Source organism: Chrysochloris asiatica, unplaced genomic scaffold (genome assembly GCF_000296735.1).
Source record: "Chrysochloris asiatica unplaced genomic scaffold, ChrAsi1.0 scaffold00003, whole genome shotgun sequence".
In the NCBI taxonomy this organism is placed as follows: Eukaryota; Metazoa; Chordata; class Mammalia; order Afrosoricida; family Chrysochloridae; genus Chrysochloris; species Chrysochloris asiatica.
Genome location: NW_006408521.1, coordinates 31,931,287 through 31,942,487, shown reverse-complemented (window position 1 = coordinate 31,942,487; position 11,201 = coordinate 31,931,287). Strand labels below are relative to the sequence as shown.

Genomic DNA, 11,201 nt, shown 5'->3' with positions numbered 1-11,201 from the left:
GCATTCCAATCACCAGTAATGATCAATACATCTTGATTGCATGTTTGATCGATTTCAGATTGAAGAAGTTGGTAGAATTCTTCTATTTCATCCTCACCGGCTTTAGTGGTTGGTGCATAAATTTGAATAATAGTGGTATTAACTGGGTTTCCCTGTTATTGTTGTTGTTAAGTGCCATCCAGTTGGTTCCGACCTATAGCGACCCTGTACAGAGTTTCCGAGGCTGTATATCTTTAAGGGAGCAGAAAGATAGCCTCATCTTTCTCCCATGGAACGGCTGGTAGTTTCGAACTGCTGACCTTAAGGTTTGCAGCCCGATTCATAACTACTATGCTACCAGAGCTCCTTGGTCTTCTCTGTAGGCACATGGATATTACCCTATCACAGACAGCGTTGTACCTCATGACTGATCTTGATATGTTCTTTTTGACAATGAATGCAATACCATTCCTCTTCAATTTGTTATTCCTGGCATAGTAAACCATGTGATTGTCAGATTCAAAATGGCTAATACCAGTCCATTTCAGCTCACTAATGCCTAAGATATCGATGTTTATGTGTTCCATTTCATTTTTGACAATTTCTAATTTTCCTAAAGTCTATTGCTGCACCACCACTGCCTCCACCCAGGAAGTTATTAATTCCCTAACTCAAACTTATCCAACGAGTAGAAGGTACTGCCCAACTAGTAATTGTTGTTAAAAGCCGAGGAGTCAGTTCTAACACATAGAGATCCTGGATAGTGTTTCCAAAGAGCAGTTGGTGGGTTTGAACATCTGACCTTGTGGTTAGCAGTCTAGTGCTTTTCCTACAGCACCACACCAGGACTCCACACCTAAAAACAGAAATGTAATTTTACAAAATGCAAACCGCTACTATCAAGCCAAGGCATTTTTTTTAAGTGACATTTTATTTCTTCATTCATGAAATAAGTTTTGGTCTAGAGATAAGCAAAAGGAAATACGTACTAAGAAAAGATCGGGTCTAGCATTTGCCACTTTGGTGGATTGCCTGTTAGGAAAGATAGTGAAGAACCAGCATTGCTGATCCTATAATCACTTAAGATGACAGCGAAGACAGCAATAAAATACCTGCTTGGCGCATGCTTCCTTTAATAAAACTTTTATTTTCCCAGATGTGCAACATTTACTTCCCTGTTCCTACGTGCCAGGAGCTGATCAGAAACCATCAGCAGAACAAAATGAAACTGCTGTTATATTAAAATTCAATCAACAGTGTGTAAAACGATCTGTCTGGAATGTAAGGCCATCCGTGCATTTGTTGTTGCTGGATATTTTTTTCATAATATATCAAAATTCTGAGTGGTCTTCTTATGTCATAAATTTATGGGCTGTAAACAAGATGTGGCATTAGACGTTGGCAGAAAATGTTAACATCAACAAAATACCTTGGGTCTAATGCATTTAGCAGTTATAAATCTGAGCTGTCTTGCTCAGAGGAAAATGGTAACAGCTGTTGCATACCCAAAAGTCCATCAAGTCACGGCCTGGTGGAACCTGAGGTTTCAGCCTCTATCAAAGTATTATTGGTGACATGAAGTTGCACTAAGATGGCAGTGTGGTACTGTGGGTTTATGCGTTGGACTGCAAAGTCAGTTTGAACTTCAAGGTCGGCGGTTCAAGCTCACCAGCCATTCCTACAAAATTCAGACAAGGTCGCTATGGGTCAAAACTGACTTGACAGTACTTAACAACAACAACATACTCTTTAGTCCCTGCCCTCCAATGATGCAGCTTTGTGATAGGTGTTTATGAAACATAGATCATCTAATGTGGCTATGAGGCATAAATCATAACTCAAGAACCATACTTGAGGAAGTTTCACCATTCATTCATAATCCCAAGACTCACTGGGATCCACAGAAAACATCTGTTTACATCTAGCAAAACAAATAGGATCAACTGAAGTCTTCCAGCCATAAAAATACTTAGGCTCATTCTCTCTCTTTCTACAAGAACTCCCCATCTTGTCATTCTTCAGAGTCTACAAAGGAGAAGGATATGGTGCCCTGAAGCCAGTTGCTAATGTCATGCTCAGCTCTGGACATAGAGAATGTGCTGCTGAATGATTCGCCAGGAATCAAAGTACTGTCAGATTGATGTGGGATGATTAGGTAGTAACTAGACAGAAATGGGGCTTGTTAGGACTTAGAAGGCACACACTCCAAATGAGATGGTCCTTTCTGTGCTGATGAAACAAGACTGGGACAGAATGGGCAGATGAGCCCAGTTGTAGCGACTTCTACAGAGAACTAGTGACATCCTGTCATAACCATAACATGCTGACAATGTCTACAATTCTGGGAGGGACTAAAAAGAGAAAAGAAATATAGAAGGAGCAAGAATTTTATTTTTAGGGGTTGAATGAAGATTGGGATAACCTACTATGGACAACTGTTCATCTGTTGATCGTGAGAACTAGAAAACTGGGTTGTCCTGTCAAAAGACATTGCACAGTCTCGCAAGCAGGCTAGGATTGGCCCCTCCAGAAGGGACTTAGCCTCACATAGCACTGTTAAACTTACAATAATAAGCTAAATTTCTCTTGTAGTAAAGTTACTAGAAAATCTGCCTTTTCCCCCAGGGTTTTGGTTTCCAAACTTCAGATGCAATGAATCCAGATATTCATGTGAAACACAATTCAAATTCCTAAGCTGAAAAATCAAGAGGCTCAAACTCGACATTTGAGTTGTTATATTCCTCTAAAGAATGTCAAATGGGCTTAATGATAGGCCAAAATTATCCAGCCGAAGCACCACTGCAAGTCACTCTTGGGTAACCTCAAATAATAAATCAAGCAAGCATCCTCTCTCTGCTCTTCATTGTTGCTTTAATGGGAAATTCTGGGAGAAAATGCATCCTGGTTTCACAGTGAGTCCAACACAAACATCTTTCCTGAATCGATGACCCAGAGCCATTCAAAGTTGAGATTTCCCATTTGAAGTTGACCCTCTAGAACAGAAGCTCTTTAATTCATCTTCAGGTCTACCAGCTGCCATCTCTGCTGACCCAAAACCAAGTAACAGGACCCAACTGCCCTTTCTTTTATTTAATTACAATGTTTCTCTGGGGTTATATGGATAGGTGCTTGGTAATGAGGGGTAAAATAAGCCAGAAAGAAATTTTTAGATAAGATAATCAAATTAAAACAAATCTTAACTGAAGTAAGACTCAAAGGAATTAAAAATAATTAATCTTCGCATAGGGCATACTTATGTTAAAGCAGGACTTTATGGAAGGCAGTTCCACCTTGGACCCCATTATGGGGCAATAATAGATCTAGATCTTTCAACTGCAGAGTTACTTGGGAAAGTAAGTGGTCAGGATTGATGTTATTCTCTAAAGGGAAAGCGTTGCTGTACCATCTCTTCTCCAATTGGAATTACACTGAAGCCTTGCTAACATGAACCATGAGGCCCTTGGGTGAAGCTATGTTTATGATAAGCCTCTTTTGATTCATTCAGTGATAAATATCCATCCTTCTACAGGCTCCAGGGTGGAGCACACTGCCTTTATAAAACTGTGCCTGGGAGTAAGGAAAACAAGAGCAAAGACACAGAGTCCTTTCAAATCCTACAAAATACATGTCTGTTTTCTTTATATTGAAACAAATTTTAATGCAGCATTTACTGTTCTTTTTCTATCATAACGAGGAGTGCAGATATGAGTGTCTCAGAGAGGCAAATATATCAATTACCATATTGTTTTCTAAAGACGTTTAATCTTCTTGAAGGAAGATGTGCCTTAAGCTAACTTAAGCTAGTAGTTCTATTTCCATGAAACCCAATTATGAAATCGACAAAACCCATTATTAAGTTGAGAGTGCATATTTCAGCCTGTGACATCTTAGAATCAAGGAAATATGGCATTAAACCTGTCCAATTCTAGATACACATTATCAAGATAGGAATTGTGTTAGAAAGCTAAAATGTGCAGAAACCAAGATACCCTGTGTCTTGTTTGCTGTAAACAGTTTCTGCAAGTGGCTTGTAAGCACATGAGTAGTCTGCACATAAAACATTTTCAAAATAAATGTAGCATCAGTCTTTGGTCATATGGATTAGAAGGGAAATCTATTGGACTGCATAAGAAAAGGAAAATACATTAGATCTAGTGATATGTATAGTTAAAAATGGAGCCCTGGTATGGCACTATGGGTTAACATGCCAGAATGCAAAGCTGTTTGAAACTGCAAGGTTGGTGGTTCAAGCTCACCAGCGGCTCCTTGTACAGGGTTGCTATGGGTCAAAACCAACTCAACAGCACTTAACAACAACAACAACAAAGTTAAAAACAGGAGTCCTGGTGTGGTAATGAGGATAATGCGCTGGATCACAAGGTCAGTTTGAGCTGCAAAGTTGGCAGTTCAAACGCATCAACTACTCCTTGGAAACCCTACATAGGGTCTCTGTGAGTTGAAATTGACTCAAAGGCAACTTAACAACATAGTAGAAACAGATTTGGTTAGAGGATTTGAAATGATGCAATTATTTGATGATGTGTTCTTGGAAAGACCTTCACATTAGTAGACAAGTGCAAGAATGACATGGGGGTCATGTCTAACTTCACAAGGGGAAGGAGAATCCAACTCAAAATCGGGCCAAAGCTGATTCCTCTGAGGCAGAGGTCAGATGTTCCTCCACCCATCAACCTTCTTCTATACCTATCATCCCTCCCACACCACTCTCTGCTTCACATCAGGGTTCAGTCAGTCATCTGTTGCAATGGCCACACAGAACTCACAGACAATACTCATGATTATGGAATTTATTAGGGAGGTGAACAGGACACAATCCAGGAACCTGACTGGAGACGGTAAGCTCATCTTTCTAGTTGACTTGGGTAACCATCAATAGTGACCACAGGCAGCCTTGATTGTCCTCCCTGCACTTTGCTGCCTCCAGTGAGAGCAAAGCCTGCCTCGAGTGTGTGAAATAGATGGACTACAGGTCTATCACTTTTATTATATGGTCTGTACCTTTAATGTTTCCTTCTCCTTTTCTATTCGCTGCTGTTCCAGATGTAGCTTCACAAGTGCTGACTCTTTAGCTGAGATTTCTTCTTTTAACTGATCTACCTGATGGGTCATAATCTTTAATTTCCTCTTCATTTCTGTTAATTCATCCTAACCAAAAAAAAATGAAAAGAGAAATATCTGAAAGGCATTACTTACGGAAGTTCAGTATATCTTCAAGTGCTTTTTGAAAGACACCCCTCAAAACTAGTCTCTTGACCCATTAAAACTGGGCTATTCCTATAAATCTTGTACCCATCGATTTCAGAACTATATAGCATTCACTTTCAAAATATTCATGAGATGTATATCGCGCATGCACAATATATATCACACACACAGATACACTTCATTCCTCATTTTACAGGACAAGATTGGAAGTACAACAAACACTGATTGTAACTAAAAGACTGTGAAGCAAAGCTCTGTAATTAGATGACAGGAGTAGGCGCCTGCCCTCTAACACATGGGGCTATTAGCAGTTCTAAAATAGGAAGAGGCCAGTAATTGTTCTACATAACAATGAAAGCAAAGGGGAACATGATTATCACCATCTTACCAACTTGTGTCGTCATCTCCATTTCAAACAACCTGACAGCCTTGCAAAAATTGATCTTCTCTTGCAGGTGAATTCCAGGAGATTTCTTCCTTGATCTGTTCTATATTCTGCCATTAGGGTAGCAGAAACTGTTTCAAGCCTAGTGTGAGGAAGGAAGAAAAAGCCAAAACATAACTACATCCTTTACCTGAGCCTCAACCAGATTTTTGCTATACAGATTCCTGTCCGATCTCACAGCTTCATACAGGTTCTGTTGCTGCTTTAATTTTGTCTCTGACTCAGCAATTTTTTTCCTGTAGTCAAAAATCTGCATTTCACGGACTTTTATGTCTTCCATGTTCATGAGGACCTGGCGGAAAAAAGAAGTCAATGAATATGGTTAAATAGCCTAAGTGAGGCTATCAGTTTGTAACAGACATGGTGATTTATATCTAAGGGTGGATGCTAGAAATGCCAGCAATCAGAAAATCTGACTGTGGTTATAGTCACTGCAGTACAAACCCAGAAACAGCCCAGCTGAAAAGGCACAAGTATGTATTTTATCTGCTCCACATTCCGCTCAAGCAAAAAAGCTTAGCACAGTTATTTTGTGATCATAAGAAGGAAAAATAGAGTTCTTTCAATTCTGAAAATCTTACCCACCCAAAAGAAAAACAACAACAACAACAACATAGGCTTAAACAAATCTTAACACAAAACACTGAAAAAGACGAGAGATAGCCTAGCTGCTTGGCCACTCTGGCTGCTTTATAGGGTTAGCCAAGAGAAAGAAAAGGGGCTTTTGAATAGTGATAACAATCATAACCCTGCCTTGCCAATGTTGCTGTCGCTGTACTAGGGGAAGGTAAAGGCCTTCATAAAAACCCATCCTGTTGTGCACAAAGCACTTCTGGGAAAGATGGCATACAAGAACGACTGATTCCTTTTTGCAAGTATGAAAAAGCAAGATCCAAGACTCCACAGTGTCCCGATAGCCATCAATAAACAGTCCTTACAGTAGAAATGGCACAATCAGGACTCAACTGCATTATCTACAGACATTCATTCTTAAAACTTCCTTAAGAAAAGTGTTAATGATTAAATCAATGGAACGCAAGACTCCACAACACCTAGGACTCATAAGGACAACATTCTTATGAAGACGAAGACCTCACTGAATTACTGAATTTTAGTGGGCTTCTCTTATTAGGTACTACAATGTAAGGAAGTCAAGAATGTGACAGAGAATGGAGGGAAGGGGCCATAAGGAAGCCAGGGAAGGTTGCCCTGAAAAAGTGAAGTTTTACTTGAAATCTAAAGGACAAAAGTACATTTTAACTTCACCATGTTAATTTCATTGTGATCCTGGTGTGGGATACATGTTGTCAACAGCGTGTTCCCAACTTACTGAACTTTGGGAACCCCCCCCCTTTTTTTTTTTTAATTTCTACTTGTGAAATTAATGTTCCAGAAAATACAAGGGGGCTTCAAAAAGTTCATGGAAAAGTTGGATTTAAAGATAATGGGATTTTCCCACAAACTTGTTGAAGCTCCCTCATAGCACTCTGAGCAACACTGTTCTAATATTTTCCCATCAGAGTTGATGACAGCTGGAATTAACAATATTTACCCTTTATATCTTAGAAAACTTTCTTAGAATTTCTACAATTATATGTAAGGAGAAATAAAATTATTCTCAGCACTTTTCAGCAGATATTTTTTTGTACTATTTTTTCTTATTGGATCTATTTTTTTTCTTCTTACAATCTTTTAATTTATCCATATTCCTATGTATAGAGATGGACTACACTGTGGCAACAACAATGGGCACAAACAACAACTGTCAGGAAAGCTCAGGACCAGACGGTGTTTCGTTCTGTTGTACTTAAAATCACTGTGAGTCAGAACAGCCACAATGGCACCTAACAAGAAAACAAAAACATACATATTCCTACATGTCATAATTTCAAATAGTCTGTCAAATGTACATTTATTTTCTTTCTCTTATTTACTTGGACCTTTCTTCCTACCTCAACCACATCAGTCCCTTATTATACATAACATGTCTATGTTAACAATCTAATATACATCCTTCCATAGCATTCTTTGAATTCTGCATATTCTATTCAGAACTACAAATAGAATCATAATAGCTGAGAGATATTAGGTACTTCCTTTGTACCAGGCACTTTACATATTGGTGTTGTTGTTAAGTGACTCATAGAAACCCTGTATAGAGTTTCCTAGGAGGGGCTGGTGGGCTTAAATCACCAGCCTTGCAGTTAGCAGTCCAGTGCTTATCTTGCAGCGCCAAACCAGAATGCCATACTAACTTAATCTTCAAAAAAATGCCAAGATGTGTATTATGATTACTCTGATTTTACCAAGAAAGTAACTGAGGTCAAAAGTATCTATATCATTCCCCAAAGGTATTCAGCTAGTAAATCTACAGATGAAGGGATTTGTTTGTTTTCCAAGGGAGTCTTGTGTTGTGGTTCACTCTTGTTTTCCTTCCTGTTTTGTGTGGGGGGAGGTAAGGAAAGCATTAGTCAGATGGAATGTTATAGACACTTTCATTCACTTGCCTTTATCACTCAATGATATCTTGTGAAAATCATTGGATATAGTTCTAATCCATTCTCTTTAAAGATCATATCAGATTCTGTTGAAAAGATGTACCATAACATACTCAATATTTCTCCAACTGATGGCATTAACTCTGTTTCTCCGTTTTACCAGTACGAACACTGCTCAAAACACCTCTTTTGTACTTATGTCCTCATGCATTCATGATTTGACTTCTATGGGATGGATTCCCAAGAGTAGGAGAGCTGGCTCAAAGGAGATATATTTTTTAGTTCTAATAAATATTGCTAGATTGCTTTCCAAAACAGCCGTAATACTTTACATTTCCACATTACCAGCCATAGTTTCTTCTTAACAGAAAGAAGGTTTATCCTGAAACTACTGGGATAGTTTTTCATTAAGGATAGCCTCTCTTTGGTCCTACTGACTAATTCTTTGAATGTAATGTTGAATTTGGATTGCTAGAATTTTATTTAGAATTCTGCATATATAATCATAAGTGAGATAGGTCTACAACCTCCTTTTTAGTTCTATTTTAGTATCAAGGTTTCTGCTAGTCTCATAAACGGAGTACATTTCTGCTCACTCATTCATTCGTTTGCTCACTTATTCATTCATTCAATGAATATGTATTGAAAGCCTATCAATTGTGTCTTCATTCGTACTACTCAACCACCCCAACCAAAGATTCACCTGGGATCCCAGCTCTTTCCCAGGTCTAAAGTCTTTCTACATTATAATAGGAGAAGGCATGAGCTATATCAGTAAGCAATACCTTCCAAAATTACCAAAAACAATAAAAGACACATGAGCAGCACTTTCTCTAAATTCACACGCATATGAAAGTCATATAATAACACGTGAATGATCTGATTCTTAAAAGTCTAAAGGAACTCAATTTTAAACCATTAGGACTTCAATCAGTGTTGGAGCTAATACCCTCCCAAGTTTTGCTTGGCAGCTTAAATACTTATTAATCTTTTAAAGTTTTCTACTTCCCTATGAGTCAAATCTTAATGTGTATACAATCTATAATGCCCAAATTTTTTAATTTATGAAACTATGAGTTAGAACCAACTCAACAGCACTTAACAACAAAGAGTTGTAAATAATATTTTTATGTGCTTTTACTGTTTTATCACTTAGTAATAATAGCTGTCATCTACTTTGTGTGGAAAGAAAAATGACCCAAAGTAAAACTATATACAGACACACTGGGAATAGTTTGGAGGGTTGCTTAGGGCCTGGAAGAATAAAGATTAGAAGATTGAAGACAGAAATTTTGAGGAAGAGGCATGAATTTGAGATGCATTGAAACCCTGATGCATTTTCCACCGATTCTTAGAGCTATATGGTGGTGCTGTAGGATATCCATTGGACTCCTATACAAAAGGTCAGCAGTTCAAGCCCACCAGATGTCCTATGGAACAAAGATGAGGCTTTCTTCTCTTGTAAAGATGAATCACCTCAGAAACCCTATACAGGGCCATAATTGACTTGATGGCAGTGGGCTTGAATTTTTTTTCCTTTTTTGTGGAATATATCTCTATTGTTGCTGTTCAATGTAATCCAGTTGTGTTCAGCTCATGTTGTTGTTGTTAGATGTCATAAAGTCAGTGCCAACTCATAACAACCCTATGTATAACAGAACAAAACAAGATCCAGACCTGTGTCACCTTCACAATTTTTGTTACATTTGAGACAAATGCTGCAGCCAACCCATTTCGTTGGGTGTCTTCCTCTTTCTCACTTTAGAAAGCATGATGTCCTTCTCCAGAGACTGGCCCCACACAATAATATGTCCAAAGTATGAGAGACAACGTCTTATCACCCTTGCTTAACAGGGCATTCTGGCTATATTTCTTCCAACACAGATTTGCTTGTCCTTATAGCAGTCCATGGTACTTTTACTATCCTTCTCCAATATCATAATTCAAATGCATCAATTTTTCTCCAGTCTTCCTTATTTATTATCCAACTTTCACATACATAATGAGGCATATGAGGCAACTGAAAATACCAGGATTTGGATCAGGCACATCTTAATCCTTAAATGGATATCTTTGCTCTTGAATAATATAAAGAGATCTTGTGCAACAGATGTGCCTAATACAATACTCATTTGATTTCTTGACTGCTGCTTCCATGAGTATCGATAGTGGATTCAGCAAAATGAAGTCTTTTCAATCTTTTCTCCACTTATCATGATATTATTATTTATTGGTCCACTTGTGAGGAGTTTTGTCTTCTTTACATTGAGGTGTAATCCATACTGAAGGTTGTGGTCTTTGATCTTCATTGGTAAGCATTTTAAATCCTCTTTGTTTCCAGCAAACAAAGTTGTATAATCTGCATATTACAAATTGCTAATGAGTCTTTCTCCAATTCTAATGTCACATTCTTCTTCATATAATCCTGCTTCTCAGATTATTTGCTGAGGATACAGATTGAATAAATATGGTGAAAAGATACACGCCTGACACGTACCTTCCTGATTTTAAACCATTCTGTATCCCCTGTGTGAACCACTGCCTATTGGTCTATGTGCAGATTCCTCATGAGAACAATTAAATGTTCTGGAATACCATTCTTCACAATGTTATCTATAGTTTGTCATGATCCACACAGTCGTTGCAAAATCACTAAAGCACAAGCAAACATCTTTCTGGTGTTTTCTGCTTTCTACCAAGATCCATATGACATCAACAATGGTATCCCTAGTTCCCTGTCATCTTCTGAATTTGACTTGAATTTCTGGCAGTTCTCTGTCAATGTACTGCTGCAACAGTTTTTTAATTATCTTTAGCAAACTTCTGCTTACCTGTGATATTAATGATATAGCTAGATGACTGCGTACCATTGAGTCATCTCTCTTTGGAACGGGCACAAATACGGATTTCTTCCAATAAGTTGACCCAGTAGCTGTCTTCCAAATTTCTTAGCATAAGTGAGAGAGCACCTTCAGTGATACATCTGTTTGTTGAACGATGTCAATTTGTATTCCATCAATTCCTGGACTTTGTTTTCGCCAATGCCTTCAGTG

General features: G+C 38.2%; 1 protein-coding gene across 1 annotated transcript in view; it reads right to left on the bottom strand.

The window, feature by feature from the left end:
• The window catches only part of CCDC147 (coiled-coil domain containing 147), a 153,675-nt gene that overhangs the window by 90,398 nt on the left and 52,076 nt on the right, over positions 1–11,201 (bottom strand). Inside the window, exons 10-11 of the mRNA XM_006831481.1 lie at positions 5,781–5,942; positions 4,999–5,145 (exon numbers count right to left, since the gene is read on the bottom strand). Of these exons, the coding sequence (XP_006831544.1) occupies positions 4,999–5,145; positions 5,781–5,942 (309 nt within the window). The remainder of the gene's footprint in view (positions 1–4,998; positions 5,146–5,780; positions 5,943–11,201) is intronic.